The following is a 24,569-nucleotide window of genomic DNA, read 5'->3' on the forward strand; positions in this document are numbered from 1 at the left end:
AACATAATTACAGTGACAAAAATGGTTATGAATGAAAAAAGTAGAATAAAATATGAAATGAAAAAGAAAAATACCATTAATAGGGTTTTACATAACTATATTGTTAATGTTTGTTAATCAAACATTGCCATTATAACGTGGACCTCACTGTCAAGGCACTCCCTTCCCTGATTGGGGCCTGATCCAACGGAGCTGCTTCAACGAATACGTTAAATACGCATGAGCATTACCAAGCTGTGTTTGGCATAGATCCCCTTGTGTACTAGGCTACCATTTTTATCTCAGAGATTTTGTGTGTTTTCGTTAATTAGAAATAGTTTGCCTAAGTTACTAATTTATTCATTGCCTTATTTTTATTTAGCTTAAAAAAGTTTTTTGTTGTTTTGAACGTATTAGAAACTCTTCCAGTCTAATATCCTACATTCATAAGTCATTCCACCTTTTAATTGGTTCATAACATTCAAGTTTTCAAGTACCTAACCTTTCCCTTTGTGCTTTGTTCTCTTGATTATGACTTCGGAAAACGACATAGGTAAGCTAATTTATTTCATCATTTATTGTTGAAAGGAAATGGAATTATTAAATTCAGTATAATATTGTGAATTGTTAAGTCCCTGCTAGACATTACTATGACAATTTTAGTCATGTGGGTATGTTTATTGTTGTACGTGGACGCCTTATCTTTTATCAAGTCCAATGAATCATAAATATCAATACATTTCTGTAATTGTGTAACTTACACGTGGATAAATTTAAAAGTGAATCGTTCCCACGTTTTGTTGCACTTATTTTTGAAATAAGGTTTATTTTTGTGACATCATTATTAGATTGAATTTGTTTCAAGAATGTTTAGGCTTGTGTATTCTTGGTTTTAGAGTTTCTTTTCATTACATTTTTTCTGATTTGGGACATCTACGAATTCGATAAAATGGAATAATACCATATAGCCTAAGTATAAGTAGAATGGATACATGCATGCAATCACTAATGAAAGTTTGACAAATAATGTTGGGCAGTAGGCTTATAGACAGTACTGTTAGTCAGTGTCAAACATATAATACAACTAACTTGACTATCTAAAACTGATTGTTGCAAATCTTCAACTCACTAACAAAGAAATACATTCTTTCTAATATGCATTGAATGGTTGAGGAAGCCTCAATATAACTTGAAGAGTATATGGCCCTCACTACACTGTCATAGTATGATCAAAATATAGTCGCTTAAATATTTGATCAACTTGAATAAAAACATTATGCTCTATTAGACCTGTGTTGGGAATAACAAAACGACTATAAACAATCAAATATCTTATGTATGATCGTGGAGTGTGTGATGGGTCCACTAGACAGAGGCTCTCAGCATGTCCCGTAAATCTTTTACCAAATAATAGGACTACGCATTCTTCCATCATCACTATGTTTCCTATAGGAAATTTTGTTCAATACAACAAACATTTGTATGAATTTTGACCTTTCTCGTTTTGCCTGAATCGTAATGTGCCAATGTACCCGTACAACGTAGCTATAACTTGGATGGCCAATCATGTTCTCAGCTCAAGTAGACCTACCATCGATATTTCCAAGTTATCTTGATGAGCTGAGTTTAAGGCTCGTATTACATTCAGCTAACAGTGGGTCGCCAGAAAGCGACCATTGGTGGCCGAGTGTAAAGCACACTGGGACACCAGTGAGACTTCGGGATGCCGGATAGAGAGACACCATTCGATACGGTAAAACCTGGTGGCCGACCGCCACAATCTGATGACCCTAGTCCTAGTGGACTAGTATAATGAACGCAATAAGAAATAATCCCCCAAATTCGCTCGGACACTTGACGATTGACTGGTGGCGTGACGTTATAAGAGCCTTTACAAGTTATTGCGGCTTAGTGCTAAAAATTCACAGTGGGCAATCCTGATTTTAGGCCCATATTATAAAGACGGAATAATTTAACTTTTAAAATACAATACTGTGCGTTCAGAAATAGAGTGAATAAATGAATAAAAATAAAAAAGAGATTTCATCATAATGAACTTTCAAAATACAAAGAACGACATCAAACTGAAATGGAAATGCATAAATGGGATTCTGGGGCGAAGGACAAGAGATGACTCTGACCACTCTATCTTACGTGAGTTTGATGGCTTGTTTTCTAAGGAAAATATCTGTGATGAATTTGCGGAATCATTCAGGAGGAACGTAAACAATATAGTACACAAATGCCCGCATATACTAATGCAAAATATACACACACCTACAAATCAAAGTCTTTATATTAAACAAGCAAACTCAGATGATGTTTTGAAAATAATCAATAACTTGAATAAAAACAAATCTCCAGGTATTGATAATATAAGAGTTCTCGATGTGCAGACGATAAAAGAAAAAATATGTAATTCAACTTCTAATCTGATTAATTTGAGTATAAGAAAGGGCATTTTCCTAGAGCCATTAAAGAAAGCCATAGTCAAATCAATACACAAATGTGGACCTCGCAGCTGTCTAACAAATTACAGGCCTATTGCTAAACTCCCAATCTTTGAAAAATATGTATCTGCATCTTTCAACAAATACCTTAGAGGCAATGAAATAATTACTAATTCTCAATATGGTTTTCAAAAGGAAAAGGCACTGAACAGCTTCTTGTCGAATTTACAAATTTAATTAACTGTCATCTTAATAATAGACTGGCTATACTCATTGACTATTCAAAGGCTTTTGATACCTTCGATCACCAGTTTCTTTTAAATGAATTGAATAAGATTGGTATTTCTGGTTACAATTATTATGATTGGTTCAAGAATTATTTACATAACCGCTCTTTTCTTGAAAAAATTAGATAAATACACTAGTCAATCTTATGGATGCGACGTAGGAGTACCACAGGGAAGTATACTAGCTCCTATTTTATATAATATTCACGTTAATGGATTGCCATCTGTGATAAAAAATGGAGAGCTCTTCATGTATGCAGACGACACTGCTTTGATAGTAGTCCATAAAAATTTCGAAATAGCCGAAAAATTGATTCAAGATGACTATAATAATATTCTTCGATGATCACATGATAGGAACTTGATTATAAAAAAATCCAAGACAGTGGTCCTACACTTCAAAACACCCCATACTAAAGTTCTTAATCCTCCAGTTATAAAAAATCATGATTGTAAGTGTCTTTATTTGAATAATGGTGATCCCTGCACATGTACCCCTTTGAAAGTTACAAATAACACCCGTTACCTTGGTGTAATCTTGGATGATAAACTAAAATAGGAATTACATATAGATTATATTTCGAAAAAGTTACGTGCAATCAGTGCTCAAATCTTCTTTTTACATAGAAATATACCACCAGATTGCCTATATCTAATTGATAAATCATTATCAGAATCCTTAATTAGGTATGGCATCGAGGCTTGGGGATGTGCTGCAAACTACCTATTAGACAGGGTAGAGCGTATCCAATTCAGAACCCTCAAATGTATAATGTGCGTATCTAACCGATTAAATTTCACAATTCATGATAAACAATCCGTTCAACGATTTTTTCACACACTCACTCCAAAAAATTCTATATATAGAAGTTAGCATTAATGTACAGAAATAATTAATCTTACCGACAATTTGCACCTATACCTCAATATAATCTTAGGGCATTCAGTGTATATTCAATTCCTAGATATAATAATTTGTACGGAATAAGTTAATTGAAATACACTATTCCAAAACTGTTTTATTTGCTCCCTATCATCATCCGAGATTACTCCAAGGAAGATATTTTCCAACTTGTCATTGTGAATGACTTTCATTTGTGACACTACTGCTTCAATACTTTAGTCTACACTAGATAGAGAAAAATCATTAATTTTTTGCTTTTTCATTTTTATAATTAGGCCTACATAAATATTTGTTTGCTGGTAAAATGAATTTTAGTATTTGTGAAACACCGCCGCCTTAGAGTGACTATCTAATTTTTCATAATATATATTTATATATCATACAATTTTCATATACTAGTCTATATGGATGGATAATTAACGTTTGAGACTCCCGATCACTTATTGTATTTTTTGTTTAGTATTATCCTTAACTCTGAATAAGATTAATTAATATCTTTTGATGATTACTTACTATAGAGTAGGCCTATCAAGTTTATTTTATTTTAAATTTAATTTAGTTTTATGATTTGAAGTTTTTGAGTTTTCCATTTTTGCAAATTTCCATTAACCCTATAATGTACCACCCCATTAATCATCCTTAGTTCATCTAATACCCCATACTCATTTTAAATTCCTAAACTCCCAGTTACATAATTTTTTTCCTTAGTTTATTGTTAAAGTTAGCATTCATTCTATTTATGTATTTTATTATTTGTAGGCACCTTCTGAAAAATCTTTTAGGTTCAGCGGGAGCAATTTTGTAATGCTTTTTACTGAATAAAATGATTGAATGATTGATTGAAAACGCGACCAAATTTTTCCGCTCGTTACGGAATTCATGGCCTCATATGGGGAAGACTGTATGATGTACGAGCTGAATCTTGAAATGATGAACTGAGTTTACGCCTAGAGACGCGTAAATTCGGTCGCATCTATTCCGCCAGACGGTAAAAATACGCCGAAAAATTCCGCCCGTATATTCTTATAAATTTCAGCCTGGCTTTACTCGTCTATTACGTTCGTATAGTAAGAGCCTTACACAAGAAATCTCGGATCTGCTTAAGGTTAGTTAGCAGAGATAAAAGTACCAAAAAAATTAAATTATGAAACGGAATCTCAATTCGCACTTCAATAGAAAAGCTGATGCAAAACAAATTCCACAACCATCTTCAAATCACCTCTACCAATAGCCTAAGAATGTCTAAAAATATTATCATACGTAATTAGAGTTATAGTACTAACATTTCAAATATTTATTAAGGTGTTAGTAATAGCTCGTGCTACTCTTCATTTTCAGTTTGAACAATGGTTGCCAGTCTTCAGTCCAGAAAAGAGGCATTGGAATCTCTGCTCCGTGAAAAAAATGAGGAGTTGAAGACTTTGTGCATACAGGAAGCTGAGCTTACTGGTGTTTTACCACCAGAGACTCCAATCGAACCTGGCGAGAGTCCACCAGCATTCAGGAGGAGAGTCGGCACTGCTTTTACTCTTCCTGAAAATCTCATCAACAAGCTAAAATCAAAAGAGGTACTTAGAATTGTGATTTCCACGCACTTCCCGATTATAAAACTACCTATTTTTATAGAATATAATAGTTTTTTGCTTTAAAAATATACATTATTGAAAGATTTTTATTATACATTTATGCATTTGCATTCCAAATAAAAATAACAAACATTTTTTTCCAAGCATGGGTAAAATGCCTGTGTGCAGGAAAGAGTAGCAATCTGAATAGTTAATAGTTCACATGATGACATACATGACAATATTTGAGAAAGCAATAATTTAATTACCCATGAAAAATATTGAATGAAAGATGGAAAAATTAAGTATGATGTGAAGAAGTAAGGAGACAAAAATGAATATGAGGCAGAGAACTCACTGTTGAGCCAAGAACAAGAACATATTATACACTTGAAGTACAGCTCATAAACACAGATAACATGCTGAATTATTATTATTATTACTACTTCTATTTGAAAGTCCTTCCCTGTTCATTCGTTCAAACAAAAAGAGCGGATCATCAACAATTGATCAACAAATACATAAATATTTAATGTCTCTCCGATAGTAAAGAAAAATCTCTAACAACATTCACCATATTGCCATTGCCTATTTTCATACTGTTAATTGAAGAGGACGCAAATAAAAATATCTGTTTACACTTTGAAAGTTCTCTGTAGACCCGGTTGATATGATAAATACAGCTGACTTAGTTACCATAATTTGTTTTTGCTTGTTAAATCTCGTGTTATAATCTTTCATAACTAGAGTTCAATTCTGTCAATTATATTGAAATAGAAAATACCGATATTTAGATCGAAATACAGGCTTTAATTGACAGAATTGAACTCTAGTGATGAAACATGATATAATGACATTCAACAAGAAATAGCAAACTATGTTAACTAAGTCAGCTGTATTCTTACATGTTTGTAGCATCGCACTTGAAAAGTATCTATCATGTGAAAATATTTAAAAAATGTGGTTTGTTACTCTGATTAAAATTTATTTTATCACAGGAGGAATCACTTGCTGCTTTAGAACTTGAAATAAAAATTCAGAATGGCATTGCCGAAGCCGCTTTGGGTTTGGCGAGTGACTCTGCGGCGTCGAAATCTGTGCGTCGCAAGCACCGGCTCATGTATCAGCAGAGCCAGCGACGACTCACTGAACTGGACGCCCGTCTCACTCTCTTGCGACAGGCCAATCACACAAAAGGACAGCTAAAGCAGAGGAAAAAACCAAGGCCTCCACTTGATTCTGGTAGGTCTATAATAGAAACAATTATTTTATTGTCAGTCATAAAAAATATATACAATAACTTATACATAGTTTATGCCAGGTTGCAGAGTCGTCACATAAAGTTAAAAACAGGCAGTCAACTCATTTACGAAGCTATAACTCCACTTTCCGTTGAACAGATGTCAAAGTAAACTATAGCTCCCATAAAACTAAAAACGCCACAATGGTTTTGAATTAGACACATGATTTCATTGCACAGTCGTCAGAAAGAGCTTATTTATGTCGCCAATAGCTAAAAACGGGCAGTTAAGTTATGGGCACGAAGTCGTGCTGTTAAATCCTATATCTACTCCCGCCAAATGCATTTTAGAGCTTGTGATAGCTTTTTTTAAATATTTTCACAAATCATCTGTATATAAGTAAATTATCTTTTCTCTCCCTATCATTAGAAGTTATGATAGCTTTATTTGAAATTTGTTTACAAAATTTTTGTTGTTTATAACCTCCAAATTGCTAAATATGGTGGGAAATCTCACCAAAAGCCAAGAGTCGCCATGTTGTTAATCAATTTTATGTCAGGTCTTTTAGGTCTGTTCACAGTGATGTCGATTGAAACTTTGCCCGATGCCAAGACATTGGTTGGATAGAAGCATGTACGGAAAAAAGTGAATAGAGCTGCAGTGTGACTTATGTGTGATGCTAATAGTCGAGATATATAGCTAAATGGGCTTCCGCAAACGACCGTGCAACGACCAACCATTTATGTCAGTGATTTTAAACTATGTCTCACATATGTTTGATTTTATGTAACGACTCTGCAACCGGGCATTAGTTTAGTAGGTTTAGGTTTGGTTTGGTTTTTTCTGTTTCCACCACCGTCGATTGACTGGGGAATTATCAATGTAGGGTTCTTACCCAGGGTGTCTTCGGGTGAGATACCTTATGAGTAAATTGAGGTAATAACACTGAAACTTCAATATCTTAAATGTTGGAATATCAATATATTTTTAATGTATTCTAATTCTACATACTATTGCTTCATTAGCAGATACTGTTTCAACCTCGAAGTGAACACACTTTAGATGTGGTAGGATCATGTTGAAGAACTGCGACCCTGTATGTATCGGAGAGTTTCTTCATTTATGAAGTCGATGATGAGGTAGATTCATATAATTCTTGTTTCTTGCATTCTTGTATTGATGTTGTAATAATAATTGCATAGGAAGAGAGATTTGAGAAGAATGATTTGGGAATATATAAGAAGTGTTGGAAATTTATAAAATTGCTTTAAAATAGTTCGAGTTGATCAAATTCAGTCTCATTTCACATGATAATCAATAAATCATCGATTCATTGAAGCAGAGTAAATAGCTCACTTATATCAATGCATATAATTTGGTTAAAATAATTTACATTGAATAAGTCGATGATCACTTATATTGATATTAAAATATCAATGGTAAAAAAATATGTCTCATTTGTGAATTAAATGAATTAATTAAATTGTAAAAAATAGTACGGTATCATATTTGGTTTGATTATCAATACTGAAATTGGATACTATAAATTTTACTGGTTCACTCAAAGTAAGGCCCCCTTCTACTTTGTTCTGGAGTTTAAATTATTGTAGGCTTATTTTCTGCAAATTAATATATTATTATACCATAAAATCTGTTTTGCCGACTATGGTTACTAGTGATGTAAAATTCCCGGGAATTTAAGATCGAGGAAATATTCCCTGGGAATTTGAGGGAAATATTTCCAAAATTCATAAATTCCCGGGAATTTATGGGAACTTAAGGGAATTTATAATTTCTTTAATCTAAAATGACCGAAAAATACGTTTTTTACTACACAAGGTCTCAATCACCTGTTGTACAACAGATTTATGTAAGAAATATAAGGATGAATAACTTATAAATTGTAATAGGTTCAAAGAAAACAGTAATTTGAAGTTCATAGACTGATCATTTTCATGAAAGGTGGAAGGAAAACTGATCACTCAATAAAATTTTCCAAATCATTCAATTGCACCACTATTATCATGCTACTTTGATGTCTTACAAGTTTATCAAATTTTTTACTTACTAATACTAATTACTTACTTATTTTACTTACTAATGCCTGTAAATCAGGTAAACAAAGTCAACAAAGTATTGAGTGTAATTTAACTTTCATTGCATGATTTTATTCAATTTCTCCGCACAAAAACAAATGAACCCCTAAATAAAGATTAGAGTAGATAATAAATCCAAAAACAATCGTTGAAGAGTTATAAGGCCAAAAAGATAAAAAAATCGGAGCTGGAAGAGGTTTTCTTCAAAATGTGATACCTTCGAGAGCTCATACCTAGAAAACTATGAGAGATATGGAAAAATGTTGGAAATGAAACTTGTAGGCTAATTTGCAATCTTTAATTATGTGTTCGACAAGGCGCATATTGTTCGAGATAGAAAAAAAAACAAAATATGGCACTTTCAAACCACCCCCACCGGCCCTACCATCTTAGCACTGGGGGTAGGAGTGAGGACTTTTGATATGTTTACCTTACCCCCTTACTATCCTTAAAAGAGCTGCGGGGTCAAAAATTGTGTTTCAAACTTTTCCCTCTATAATCTTTCATTGACTGGACTATACGAGTATTTAAAAAACAGTGAGTGAGTGAGCAAAAACAGACTCAAAGAATGATGATTTATTGATTATATTAATTTAAAATGTGGCTGAGATTGATCAATAGCAAATAGAATGATGATTTATTGATTATATTAATGTAAAGTATGAGTGAGATTGATCAATTTCAATCATTTTTAGAGCAATTTTATAAATTCCCTTAAGTTCCCATAAATTCCCTTAAATTCCCAAAATTTCTTGGCCTCGAAAATATTTCCAAATCATAAGTTCCTTCCCACTGGGAATATTCCCGATCCACATCACTATTACCTGACAGATTTCACTTTCTAAACATAAAAGTAGTTGTATGATAATAGTAGTATACAATTAAATGATTGGAAATAAGTGCTCATTCCTCACTATTCCTATCATGAAATGATCATTCTGTAAACTTGAAGTTACTGAATTATTTTAACAACTAGCGTATCCAGGATTATCTCTGTTTATGTAACGTAAACTTGTGATTGACACTTGGTTTAATAAAACAAGTACAATGAATATTTCCCTTAAATTCCCTGGGAATATCTCCTCGATCTCAAACTCCCGGGAATTTTATATCACTACTTGTAATGCTCGAGTTAGGAATGAGCTCCCCTAGCTTTAATTGTACTGGAATTCCAATATATTATGGTTCATGAATATCAATAAAATCCGCCTTTATGAATCTTAACAGATAATAGTAGAAATATAAATCAATACAATTATATTTTTTAGATGGGGATTGCTGCGATGGTCCAGAAAGTGGAAGTGGCAGTCAGAATCAGTTGTCCACGATCTCCAATCCGGATCGAAGGATTTTAAGGCAGAACTCCAACACTTACAACAACTCTCGATACTATGAGGGCCATCAACAAAATACGCACAACATTCAAACGTGAGTTGCCATTTTTTGTAAGGGTCACATACATAAGTGAACATGATCTTTATCACAATATTTCATATTTGTATATTTCATAAATTGTGCACATTTTTTCAAACATCTCAATAAACATTGCATATAATGAACTTGGGACCGGTTACATTGGACTCCAAATTTATCATTTTATAAGATTTGACCGAATGGTGCTACCAATATTTATTGAGATATTCCAATAATTCCTGAGATATTTCATTAAATAGTCTGAATTGTGCACATTTTAAATATCTCAATAACCTTTGAACTTAAGAAGGTTAATTTTTGTTCAAATTTTCCAAGTTTTTTAGTAGGCTACAATTGTTGCAAATCCGCATTCATTTATTCATAATTTTTTTGCTGAGGGTTACACATGTGCTCCAGGCGTGTGGAAGGGGAGGGGTAATGAGACGGATAATGATGAAAGATGAGTGGACCTGCACAGCTTTATACTCTGTACAAATTAACTTCTGACTTGGGAGAGACATGCGCAGCAGAGAAGGCATACAGAGGTAGGGATACAACGGCTGCCAAGTTGCCGTTCTAACCAGCCAGCATTCCTCTAATATTTCTCGTGAGTATTCAAGCGCTCATGTTAAACTTACGGAGCTTCCTGTCTGGAATCCTTCAGTTGACTGACTCTAATCGGCAAATTGGCAACTGCGCTTTTACCTATGACTCTATTCATCACTGTAATTGGCTGATCTCCCTCCATTTCTCTGCGCCGCATATTCCTTCAAGTTAATTTGTACAGACTATAGGTGGGTTCAGAACCACCGCAACGTTAACACAATTAAAAATTATAGATTATAAGTGAGTGATAATTGAAATACTTTAATTCATTCATATTGAAAATTGGGAATGGAACAGTTTTGGGCTGAGCCTGTTGACCCTTTCACAATTATATATTTATATGATTTTTATATCATTCAAATGAATAACTGCATTGAACAACTGTAAGAGAATATTATACTGAAGTGTATAGCGTGTGTTTTTTCGGCTCTAAATTTTCAAGTTGTTCATATTAACTCTTTCTTAATTCAAAATGTCTTTGCTTTCTTGGCTTTGTGGTGTAAATTGTTCTAAAATGTGACCTTAATAACCTATATTTCTGGAATGTGTGTTGTATAAAATGGAATAGGAACAATGTGATCATACCTTGGTTGCCAATAACCTTTCTTCTTGAATAAGTGCAATATTTCTAAAGTATCAATTTATTGTGATACATTTTGTGATTCATTTAGGTTAGAGTATAACATCAACCTTCAAAATTCAAAAATTTCAAATAATTATTCCTGGACCGAAAATCAAGTGTGAAAAGCAGTGTTTGATTACATAACCTTAACTTTTGGACCACATTAACATGTTATCAAAAGTTTTGGATAGAAATAGTACAGGCTCAGCCTAGATTTTCCTCCAATGTCATAATAGTATTATGATTATAGTGTTTTATACAATTAATTAATGAGTGTCATTACATTCATCAATTTTAATTAATGAATGTTGTATTTTCCAGTAGGATGCCGGGACGGCCACATACAACTAGCATATGTTCATGGCAGCCATCTCCCGATATGCGAGCTCCAACTGCAGAACATGGTATTGAAATTGAAAATTTATGAATTTTAATAACACAAAAATTATGTACTATCTCATAGTCACAGAATTAGTCGCATCGTCGCAGATACACGCCGCCAATAAGAAATTTCTTATAAATGCATCTCGAATTACAAGTAAGGCTCAACTCAAATCGTACGACTCCAGTCGAGGATACTCCAGTCTCTTGACCTTACGACTTTCTTGCTCATTGTCACTACTTCAGTTCCATGCTACTCCATTTCTGACCTCACAATAATAAAAATAAAATATGAGATCCAATTCGTCACTTCTGCGTATATAACAAATTTTATAATCATTATTATGAATATACTATCTTATCTAATTCTTATTATTATCTTATCTAAAATTATAAAACATAACTTTCGAAAAACATAACCTCACTTTCATTAAAAATGCATGATACTATGCAACCCAAGTCGAGGCTCAACCAACATGTCGAGTCGACGATCGACTCAGTCTCACAGTCGTGAGGTCGCGGAGGATAGAGTCTGGTCTGAGTGTCACCATTCGAAAATATGCTTCGTCGAAAAGAGACTAGAGTCGCAGTCTCTTCTCGACTTGAGTCGCGTAAGTGTGAGTTCAGCCAAAGAGTTGCTCAATGATATAAAATCACAGTAGTTATCAGACATGTAGAATTATTCCAAAATGAAAGAGAATCAGGATGACATGAGCATTGAAACTTGAGTTTTTAGTGAAAATAGTTTCACACTTATATACTATTATAGACTATTTTATAGTATACTTATACAATACTATAAACTGCCAAATTATAAATGTTACTATTAAAAATTAATTATATAATCTACACGGTGCTATATCTTTTTTGAATTTTTATGAACTGCCAGAGCTATAAAGTCATTTTTCAATTTAACCATTTTGTAAAAGGTAGGACAGTCAAAAGTGATTATTTTAGGTATTAAGCTAAAATTCACAGAACATATTTTCACGTCATGTATTCCAACAAATCGTTAGAACACAAATGGAAATTTTCATACAGAAAGATTATTACTTTTTAATATTACTCCATTAAAGTGGCGACCATCATCTGGCACCATTGTCCAAGTCTCACACTGATATTCTCACTATAGTGAGGTCCATGTTATAATGACAGTATTTGATTAACTTTGGTGTTGCTATCCTTGTCTATCATTCGACAAAGCAGGTGGTACTATCCTTTTCTAGCTCCGCAACGATGCCAAATCTGTTTTTAACAATGTAGAAATATAATTATTCAAGGCAGAGAATCAGCATCGCTGTTCTCTTATCTTTATTCACTGCCATTATAAAATGGACTTCACTATAGCCGTAACAACTCTAAAGTTATTGCACGAGTTACTTGTGTTATCCGCATTCTTAATTCCTGTATTATTGCTGGATGAGTCTCAAAAACTTTTGACTTGCGGTATCCTCATGACAGGAGCTTAGATATGGTGATGGGGGAGGCCACTCAATACCCTCCCATTCCTACTTATCAAGCGGTTCGCAAAAAGATTTCTGATAAGGTCAATTGATACTCTGGCCATATGGCTTCTTGCTCCATCTTGTTAAAAGTAAGTATTCTCATTCACAGGAAATCGTTGAAGCTCAGGAATGAAGAAGTTGTTCAGCATTTGAACAAAGCGAACTGATGTTACTGTAACTGCGTGGTCATTGTCATCCTCAAAAGAATATGGACCAATTATTCAATTCGAAGACATGGCGAACTAATGGTTCATACTCAACCACCCCTCGTTACTATTGTTTTACCCATTGTTTTTGAAATGTTAGTTCAAATGGAAATTGCTTTCCTGCTTGGAACAGGCGCATGACGTGGGAATCGAATATTTAGGTGGAACAAACGTTTTCACGGATGAAACTTGAGCCATTTTCTAAATATGCTGTGACAATGAAACCGCGCTGATCATCAGTCTACCTCTCCATGGTTACTAACTTCCAAACGTTTAGAACATTGCGCTCACTGCTGTTTCACCCAATATGGATCCCTCTACTACACTAGCAGTGTTAAAACGTGCGGTTTGACTGCCTCACCTTGTATTAGTAGAAAGTACACTATATTACAGAATTCTATCACATCAATTATTTGTGGCACAATAATGAAAATATGATATATGGTAGAAAAGGTTTCCAGAGAAGTATGAATGCAGTCATTTGAACAAAAGTTGATGAGAAAGTGAACCGATTATAATGTAATGTAATTGGAAGAAACATTTTACAATATTATTCAGATCACATATAATACGATACCAGTAATGAAGATATGTAAAATTACAATATCTTTATTTGCCATAAAATAAAACAAGTTAACAATAGGCATCGTCAGTTAAATAATATTTTCATTTTAAAAATAATTGAGTCAATTTGTCACATTTATAAAATCATTACAATTTAGATACTCATCTGTTGAGTAAAACCCTGTAACCTCAAGCCATCCAGCAACAGTTCTTTTAAAAATGTTCAACGGCAACAATCTAATGGACAAAGGCAGCTTGTTATACAGTTTACATTGTAGATAACTGTGGCTTTCCAGTGTTTTGCTTAGTATAACACTCGGTGTTTCCATAGAGAAACAATAGTGTAAGTAGATATCCCATGGTATAGGGCGTTTATGTCGCAACTTCTACTGTCAAGCCAATTACTGTTGATTTTTACTGTTTTTTCAAGCCAATTACTGTTGATTTTTACTGTTTTGACCGGGTAAGAGTGTATGAACGGCACAATATGAGAGACTACCAGCGTCATAAAGCTTCACAGGAAAGAACTACATGGACTATCAGCTTGAGATAACAGTAAAAGTTGCGACATAAACGCCCTATACCATGGGATATCTACTTATGCTATTGTTTCTCTATGGTGTTACCAAGTCATATCTAGTGTTATCATGTCTTGTATTAAATGTATGAACAGTATCATTGGAAGTGAACTGATTTAAATTTTCCTTGACATAAATCAAGTTTTGAAAAATGAAGATACATGTCAAAGTCATTATTTTTAAATTTGTAAAATAAGTTGTACAGGATACATAGTTTTTTATATTACAAATAATTTGTAATATAAATATATTGTTCTGATAGCTCGTTTTTGCCAAATGAAAGCTTTATTTGCAGCACTGGAATTACCCCACAGACGTGCACCATAACATAAATGAACATGGAAAAGGCCAAAATATGTAGTGAGCAATACCTCATTATTCACACAGTTTCTTAATTTTCTCAAGATTAAAATTACTCTTGAAAGCTTTTTACAAAGATTATCAATATGTGTATCCCAACATAACTTACTGTCTAAATATATTCCTAAAAGCTTAACAGGTTTCAAACGTGAAGCATCTATATCAAGTACAGGTTTCAGTGTGAACGTTATCTTTTCAGTTTTACTTTCGTTCACAACCAGAGAGTTAGCCTTATACCAGGCTTCAGCTTGTTCAAGTGAATGTGCCAAACAAGAATCCACTGAGAGATGACTATTCTCCGAGCAGAGGGGAGTCGTATCACCAGCATACAACACAGACAAATTAGACACATTAAAGTTGAAATCATTCACAAATATTAAGAATAGGAAAGGTCCTAAAACAGAATCCTGTGGTACTCCAGTCACAACTCTCCCGTACTCAGAGGTCAAACCATTAACACTTACCAATTGTAACCTACAAATAAAATTGTGGAATTTTATCAAAATTAGGTTATCCTGCAGAATGCGGGAAAACTCCAACCTTCATTCGACGATATAAGTATGATTTAATTATTTATTTATGATCGGTCGTACGATAATATAAAATTACTATTTTGAGTGTGATTATTGGATCGTGTTTATTATGTTCTATTTCTAGTCCATTTCCGTATCTTAAACAAATTTTCCTGCTTCAATCAGGTTACCTGCCAACCAATGATGGAATGTGGTACAATACAGCTCCAAATCCTTCCAAAAGTCATCACTCCAACTCAGGACATGGGTACAGCTCAACTGAAGATGACAGATCTGTGTGCAATCTCAGATATCGCAGCCAGCATAGGTCAGTATCTCATTTCATCTCAATTTTTTTCCTCGTTAGACATCCGGGTTATAGAGCGCATCAAAAAGAATTAATATTCTGATTTGTGAATTTGGTTTTCGGCAACATGAAAAGTGCCCTGTGCTTTGGGATTAATAGTTGTGGGTGAGTGCCACATTTCTAGCTCTCCATAAAACCTTTTGCCCGACCGAGTCCCTAATGGAGTAATTTATGAAATTCATAATATTCATAAATAGTTGGTGAAGGGCGATCAGTTAGCAAAATCTTTTTGGCCGTTCTCCTGAGTTACAAAAAATGTCACCTATGATTTGTTTTGTTTGATAAATTTTAATAGGATTAGTTCGCTTGATAAACTAGAAATAACTCTGCCCCATGACTCTAGTAGTTAGAGTACTAAACTCCTTTTGTTGGTTACGTCAGAATTTGAATTAAGTTCTCATAAATTTGTTGTTTTATTTGTTATTTTATCAAGCTAGTTATTAGTCATAGCTATTAAGAAATTTATCAACCTAGAAAAAATATTTATTTCAAAATTACAATAGAATTGTATTACAATTTTAAAAATCCTATCAAGTCTTCAATCAAGACTGATCTATGAATTAACATTCTAATGGCCGTTTTCACAAATACCGACTTAGCGCTGATAAGACACCGATGTCTATACACACGTTGTCTCGGCCGATTCAATATTTCATAATAAATATTTGATTTTTAATATCATACATTGTAGTAAGAGCAATAAAAATAAAAAATCATAGCATCCTTTTAATATTTATTTTAATACAACTTGTTTTGATCTTTCAAGAGTCATTTTCAATTCGTTTTGTACTGTGTAAGCATAATGAGGAACGGGGGGAGAAGCCTCCACCAAATATGTAAGCACGATGTGCTTTCACCAATAACTAGAACTTTAATTAATGAATCTTTAACATATATATACATTAAAACAATCAAGATTACTTTACTATAAGGGAACCATATTAAAATGAAATTAATGGGGAAAACACTCGCTTGCTGCTAATGATGATTCAATCTTTGTGGTTATGAAAAATTAACAAAGAAAAACTCAAAAAGGATAACACCTATCTTATGAAGATGGCTTCCCCCTTTGGCATTCACTGGTTGAAACGCGATGTTAATTATTAGTTAAAAACCAAAATAACTGATCTAGTGAAATGGGTTCAAATCCCGTCTTATTCAATAATACAATTATCTTTAAACTGCCCGAACTGCGACAGGAAAACTGTATTATAAAACAAGAGCAAAATCTATCCTTTTCACCAGAACAGCCGGACTTTACTATCAGTCCTAACGAACGAGCTCTGCCCCAAAAGCTAAATTTTGGGTATTAATATAAACTCAGTCAATGCTAAACATGAAAGCCATTTCAAGTACATATTTTTATCTGTCGCACAAGCGGCACGTTTGTTATTAGAAACAAAAGAGAAGCTACGTTAATATTGACAACAAATGAAATAAACAATCTTTCTGTCGATGACAAAGATTGTTCAAAGACAAAAACACTGTTCATTGAACTTTTTTAATTTTAAAACTCTAAAATCCTGATCAATATGAGATAAATATATGATTCATATATATGTCCCATATGACCAGGTGACAACTGTTACACAAATACAGGTGTTAAAATAAATATTATTAGGGTGCTATTATTTTTACTTTTTTTGTTATATACAAGTAGCCCTGAATAACGAAGTGAACCTTTAAGTTAGAGATATAACTTACTAGTCGAAATGCACAGCGCCATGCATCGCCCTATCAAAAAATTAATCAGTGATGTTTGTTTTACCTGATTAACTTGAGGGTGTGTATATGTGCAAGTGCACGTCAGATCATCCATGAGCCGAGAAACAAAGTCTGGCAAGAACCATTGAAACATGTTGCGACTTTAAATAAAGAATTGCCCTAAAGAAAACATACATTTTGTGACTTGTCTGTAGCTGCTCACACTGAACGCAACCAGCAAGTGCACGCATTCAGTGTGAGTGTTCCTATTGCTCTTCCCGGATTTTGTTTCTCATCTGCGCGCTTGGTCATGTATAACCAAGAGTACACTTGCACATATACGCATCTAATGTGATCACACCCTAAACTTTAAACTGTCAGAATTCATGAATTTATTTTATTTATTCTACAAAACACAATAATCATAATACTAGTATAATTCATAGTTTTCTGTGGCAAATTCATTTATTTTATTTAAGTGATGTGTGATTTCATAACCTAATAATACCGGGTGATTCAAAAAGTACTTTACAACTTTGAAAATTGATATAAATCTTATTAAACAAGGTACAGAGCTGGTTTTGGTGTTGTTTTAAAGGAAAACACTCCAAGTTTTTTAACTTAAACTTGAGAATTTCTATGTGACTTCCGTTGGTTATCCTGCAGACATCCCATCGAAAGTCGATGTCTTCTCAGACTCGCACTAGCATTTCAGGTGTAACTTGCTCAACAGCTGCGCAAATCCTTGCTCTAAGTTCAGGTAGAGTGGCTGGCAAAGGAGGTACATACACCATATCTTTTATGAAGACCCACAAGAAAAAATCCAGCGGTGTTAGTCTGGGGAACGAGGGGCGCATTACGGCCAGTCCACTGATTTGGAAAGCGGTCATTAAGATAATTCCGTGCGTCAGTCAGATAGTGTGGTGGTGCGCCATCTTGCATAAAGAAAACATTTCGATCTCAGTCATCCTCATCAATCTGTGGTATCAAAAATTGTGCAACATATCAAGGTACACTATGTCGTTTTTCAAACCAAAACACACAGCTAGCACGCTCGGGTCCAGTGAAGGCAGCCATCTTTGACGTAACAGCCGCTAGCGCTTGTGCAGCGCGACCAAGCAATAGCGGACTACGCGAGTCAAAACTTGGAGTTTTTTCCTTTAAAACAACACCAAAACCAGCTCTGTACCTTGTTTAATAAGATTATATAAATTTTCAAAGTTGTAAAGTACTTTTTGAATCACCCGGTACTTGGATAACTTCTCAACAAAATTAGATTCAATAGTTTCATAATACAATTATGATTATGAAGGAAAGTGCACTAGGCTGAGCCTGTACCATTTCTCTCTAAAATTATGTTGAGAAATTTATGTTACCCAAAGTATTATTAGGTTATGAAATCACACATCACTTGAATAAAATACATGAATTTGCCACATAAAACTATGAATTAAATACAGGGTGGGGCAGAGCCGACTGACGAGTTTGAAAGGGTTATAAATAATGAACGGAGAGACTTAGAAAAAAAATGGTTTGGTTTATTGAATTCAGCTCGAAAAATAGTTTTTAGTGCTAGTTTTTGAAAATTATATCGGTTAAATGGCGGCCATCAGCACCTATTCCCCCAAGTCTTGTTCCTCAGCAAGTTCTTCCAATTTGGGTTGCAGAAACGTTTGTAACATTGTGACATAACGCTCGGAGGTGACAGTGACGGTGATGTTGTCATCTTCGAAGAAGTATGGCCCTATCACTCCAAATTGAGAAACGGCACACCAAACTGTCACTTTTGGTGAATTAAGTGGTCTTTCTTGAAGTTGTCGAGGGTTATTTGCTGCCCAGTACCGGAAGTTTTGTTTGTTGACAGCTCCACACAGATGAAAATGAGCCTCGTCACTGCAGAAAAGAGTCGCCATTGCCGGGATGCGTTGAAGCATTTCCTTGCAACAATTTTTACGGTTCAAAAAATCGGCGGCATTTAATTTTTGCACAATCATGATTTTATATGGATGAAAAAACAAATGTTCATGAAGAATCCTCCTAATTGAACGGCTGGACATCCCCAAAGCTATTGCATGTCTTCGTGCAAAACGCCTCGGTGATTGCTCGACTACTGCTCTCACAATTTCAATATTTTCGGGAGTTCTCACTGTTCTTGGTGCGCCATGTCTTCTTTCTTGTCGTGTACTACCAGTTTTCTCGAGTTGACGAACCCACGCTCTGATAGAGTTCACAGATGGGACGGGTTTGTGGACAGGAATGTTAAAATGTCGTCGAAACGCCCGTTGAACTGCGATAATCGAATGTTGATTTTCGTAAAAAGCGCGAACAACATAACCGCGATGCTCTCCCGTCCAATTCATGATGCACACTAAAAACTATTCTCCCGGGACTGTACAATGACGCCCACCGAGCCTGCCTACTCCCACCACAGGCTGAGCAGTGCCCCCTCCAAACTCGTCAGTCGGCTCTGCCCCACCTTGTACTTAAGAAATATTGCACTTACTGTTGTATTCAACTTCTAGTTAAGGCTACCTTGTTATCTTGAATTTTAGTCATTATATTAGGTTTTTGAGTAGGCCTAACACTGATTGTATTGTCAATTCATCCTTTCACTTACAGGACTGCAGTTGTTAAATGACAATACAATTAGTAATTTTGGAAAACTTACATAGTATTAGTATGTATTGGGGAAAAAATATTTGTTATTTATTGGAATGTAATTTTTTTAGATTTGGAAGCTTGGATCGGAGGCGGGCGAATACTAGCAGCGCAAGCTCTTGGCACGTTGAAGGCGAGGGAAGCGAGTCTCAACAAAAGATGTATTCTCCTCAACCGAATCCAATCATACCAGCGATTCTGCTGCCGAATCAAACCTACCCGGAGAACAGTCTCATGAGAACCCAATCACTGGCCATGGTGGACAATTCTCTGGGCCGCAAGACTCGTGAAAAAGAGTGGTATGAAACAGCCTTGGATAACAATGGCGGATTCGGAGCTGCTCCTGTGCCAGTCATGGCTCCAACCCCTTCCCCTCCTCCCCCACCCCTCCCACCCTCCTCCTCCTCATCAACAACCTTCGCTCACAACAACCCAGTGCAATCCGATCATCATCAGCAACATTTCCATCAAGTTCCACCACCTGCAGTTAATGTGTCGCCATCCCACAACCTTCTCAAGAAAGAGTTGTCGGTCAGTAGCCTGGAGCAGACCGATGTGACATTCCACACAGTTGTGCCCTATGAGTCTCCCAAGAATCATATGGTTGTTGAGGCAGGCAAATGGCAGCCGTACCGCGAGGTCACCAAACCCTTTGAAATGGCTGATTTCTACAAATACAGCACCAAGTTCCGCAAGAACGCTGCTAACAATAACAATAACTCGAACGTTGTCATCAATATCACGTCTAGCCGAGCTCCTAATCCTAAACCCAACAATATCAATGAAAACAACACCGATAATAGCTCTCAACAGAAATGTATTTATCAGCCGCTCCAACCGATGACTTGCCAACCTCTGGCTCAGAATCCATCCCAAAGCTACACTCCTCCTCCTACTGTGCACAGAGATCAGCCCACTCCAAGTGAAGTTTTGTCTTGGTATCAAGATCAAAACACCCCTCAACAATCACGCTCAGCTACCCTTGTCTAATCCAATGTTTCACTGATTCACTGTTATACTCTGAATGGAACAAGTTGAGACTTGGGCTTCCAGGTGGCCAATATCTGTGTTTATATTTTTATATCCATTATTCACCAAAAATATTCACAATAATTCTATTTATTCACCAAAAATATTCACAATAATTCTATTATTCACCAAAAATATTCACAATATATTTTATACAGATTGGCGCAAAAATCACTTAACAGTAGTTGGTGCAAGACTAGATCTCAAATAGAATAGATTTGAAATTCTCATCACAAAAAATATTTACAACTATTTCTATATTGAAATTGTTCTTTATGTCTTCCATTAATACATTTTCAAGGTCTTACTGATACAATGTTCCATGAAATATTTATTTACCAACATCACAGGTTAAAACTATTTTACTAGGTCTGGTTTCAACCAACTCCAACCGTCCAGTGACTTTTGCGCGTCTCTTTGTATATAATATTAAGCCATGAAAATATATACATCCAATACATCCAAAACGGCTTATATGAGAAATACATAGAGAAAAAGGCAACAGTTCAAGTTTTTAACGAAAAGTGTTGCCAGATAGTGCGAAATTATGACCATCATGTAAGCCCATATGGTTAGAATATGCTTAGTTATGGGCTTCTTATACCTATTTCACTTATATGGGCTTATGTTTCCAATTCAATTCAAATCTCTTTATTCATATAATATAATATTGAATAGTGTCAATAGAGATAATAGTGAACAATCACTGTAGATAATGAGTACACAAATAATTCAACTTCAATTGAAATTAAATTAAATTATCACTTGAAATAAAATAAACCAATAACATAACCTAAAACTTATTCAATATAAAATTGTCAGATGGGTAAATAATATTAAAATATTCATACACTTGAAAACTCAAGCATATATCATATTTATGCTAATACTCAGAATTTGATAGCGCTTTGCATTTAAATAAGCTACCGGTGAATTTATACAAGTTATTCATTGTAATGAAATCCATTTGCACTAATTAACTGGTATTTGTTGATAATTTATTCCATTGTATACTATTTAAGCCAAAGAACTGATGAAACTACAAATTTCAATGTAAGACCCTTGTTAATGTGGTGAGTTATTTTGAGTATCAAGATTATTACACATGGAATCAATAGAACTAATTTATGAATGCGATACTCTTCAACTAGTATAGTAGTTTTGGTAGCAAGTAAACTGCTTGAGTTGGTATTTATTTCCCAAACATCCAACTGATAACTTACATTCATTGCATAAAAATATATTTTATTCTTGCATTCCAACAGAATGGAATCCGTTTAAAGTTATCTCGAAGGTTTGGTTTCACGTTCAAGTCTTCCCTCATATTAGACCTTAGTATTAACTATTATTTTGGAGCATCACTCCTTGGTTATGAAGTAAATCTTTTTATGAAGGTTTGAAACAGTAGTTGGTATCATCACTATTTTCATGACTCAAGTCTTACAATTATAATGTATGTTAGTATTGAAGTTACATCACGATTTGTAGTGAATTCAACTCTGGATCGGGTGTTTGAGTGGTGGAAAATTACGATCGTATAGTGTACAGATTATTTTTTCAAGCAGAAAAGACTCCATTGAATGGATATTATAATATTAAGTTATGATTACAAACTATTTTCATTATAATACTTTTGATATTAGTAGTACTGATGTTGATATTAAACATATTCTTCAATGACGGTAAACTGTATTGTGAAATTCTTTGAAAATTTAAAAATTTGAGTGTTGAAAGCATAGGCAAAGATTGAATTTGAACTCAGCTCAGCTAATAAAAGCAAAATATATATATATATCAATTATTATATATCATATGTCAATTTCAACTACATATTTTACGTTGTTTAAGTAAGTAGTTAGTGCCTCGTTTCTTGTAAACTGTAGATTATGTTATTTTCATGTCTGATGGGTAATAGATGTTTGATTTTCTAAGACTAGATACTCTAATGAAACAAAGTATAGCATTGACGATATTATAATAAATTATATATTGTGTTCACACACGTAATCAGCAACATGACTAGGAACTTGAATATTGCAACAGAAATTGATTATTTTTGTAATAAAATGCAATGAAAACTAACAGTTGGAGTATTATACTATTTTCTTAAATAGAGAGCAATTATTATTTGTAGAATGCAGATTGCTTACTGTTATGTTTTGCACAAAACTCATTTTGCTGTCCTTAGTGATATTCATGTGCCTTGATAATAATTATTCATTACTTATATACACTTATAATCTATACGGGCTAGCTATTAAAAATGGAGATTGGAAGATTGAAATCAAGAAACTCGAAGTTATGCGATCTTGATTAACGTGTGATATTTTCAATTAACTTTCCAAATCAGCTTATTTTTATATGCATTTAAAAGTTATAGCAATATTTTATACCATGGTGTTTTGAATATTTCTTATTTTATGATTTAATGGAATTATTCTCATTGACTGAAACCGGAAAGTAAATATGCAAACATTTATTTGGTTGCACCAATTTTGTTCTGGGGGCAGGATCAAAAAATCTAATTGATTTAGAATCATCTATGAGTTGATGTACTGATGAAGACTTCTTATTTAAATCTGCTCAACTTAGATCTATTCTTATCTGAGAAAAATATGCTATAGCTTTTTAAGAAAAAAATTATTATTATAGTGTTTCTATGTTTAACGTGTTTCAACTTTATTTCATGAATAGTCTATTGTAGTTGAACAGTTTTTTTTCTTATCAGATAGAAACATGGAGTAATTAATTGCAGGATATTTTTTATAAACTGAAAATAATATCTATTTTACTTTGAAAAATGTTAAAACCTATTTTCTTTGAAAAATTGTCTATTTTTATTGAAAAATACAATAAGGTACAACGTTACAAAGGTCAACGTATGTGGTAAGGTCTGTTACAACGAATTCCAATGAAAATAAAAATAAATCAAGTGTAACTTAAATGAGTAGAAAGGGTAATTTATTATAATAAAACTAGAAATCGTTTCAACCCTGTTACACACGGCTGTCTCTGTTAATGAACAATATAGGTATTAAAATTTGTTTCTGGTAAATTCATTTATAAAATTATGTTCAGGGATCTGAAAATTTTTGCAGTTGATCATAAGCAATGTATTCAAGCATACTATCCTAGCATTTGCATTTTCAAAACAAGAATGTTTTCAAAAAGAAAACCCTAATGTCACTCAAATAGAATTATTTAATTCATTCATTATGTAAACTGAAGCATACCAGTACTTGAATTTGTGATTTGAGAATTTTGGTCTTATGTATTTTCTGAAAATAAACCTCTTTTTTGAAACTTGTGTGTTCATTGTATTTATCTTCCAAACCACTAGAAAGCTCATAACACTCAGTTGTAGCAGCTAATTTCAATCAACCACTTTTCCAACTTATCTAATTTGATCTATTAGATACGGCTCTAATTGCTATGATAACCCATAATATTCCACAACATTTTCACCAAAATATGACATTCAATATTAAACATATTATTTATGTTAATGTGAAATAAGTATTGTATTAATATACTAGCTTGCC

At 33.9% G+C, this 24,569-nt stretch overlaps 1 protein-coding gene across 2 annotated transcripts; it reads left to right on the forward strand.

The window, feature by feature from the left end:
• The first annotated feature begins 248 nt into the window (after window positions 1–248).
• LOC111046090 (probable serine/threonine-protein kinase tsuA) lies at window positions 249–24,330 on the forward strand. 2 transcript variants are annotated; one of them, XM_022331579.2, is made up of 7 exons: window positions 249–532; window positions 4,959–5,188; window positions 6,184–6,427; window positions 9,791–9,950; window positions 11,485–11,567; window positions 15,456–15,597; window positions 20,070–24,330. In XM_022331579.2, exons 2-7 carry the CDS (start codon window positions 4,967–4,969, stop codon window positions 20,986–20,988), a joined length of 1,770 nt encoding a protein of 589 aa, XP_022187271.1. In that variant the 5' UTR covers window positions 249–532; window positions 4,959–4,966; the 3' UTR covers window positions 20,989–24,330. The 2 variants fall into 2 exon arrangements, with proteins under 2 accessions (XP_022187271.1, XP_039298333.1); XM_039442399.1 differs by having other exon boundaries at window positions 11,488–11,567.
• Window positions 24,331–24,569: the final 239 nt, after the last annotated feature.

The sequence above is a fragment of the Nilaparvata lugens genome, chromosome X (assembly GCF_014356525.2).
Source record: "Nilaparvata lugens isolate BPH chromosome X, ASM1435652v1, whole genome shotgun sequence".
NCBI classification, from domain to species: Eukaryota; Metazoa; Arthropoda; class Insecta; order Hemiptera; family Delphacidae; genus Nilaparvata; species Nilaparvata lugens.

Bases quoted from the DNA above. Each gene is read 5' to 3' on its own strand.
- LOC111046090 (XM_022331579.2), top strand. From the start codon at position 4,967: ATGGTTGCCAGTCTTCAGTCCAGAAAAGAGGCATTGGAATCTCTGCTC. The intron at 6,428-9,790 runs GTAGGTCTATAA...TATATTTTTTAG, and splicing joins AAGGCCTCCACTTGATTCTG to ATGGGGATTGCTGCGATGGT. The intron at 11,568-15,455 runs GTATTGAAATTG...TGCTTCAATCAG, and splicing joins AGCTCCAACTGCAGAACATG to GTTACCTGCCAACCAATGAT.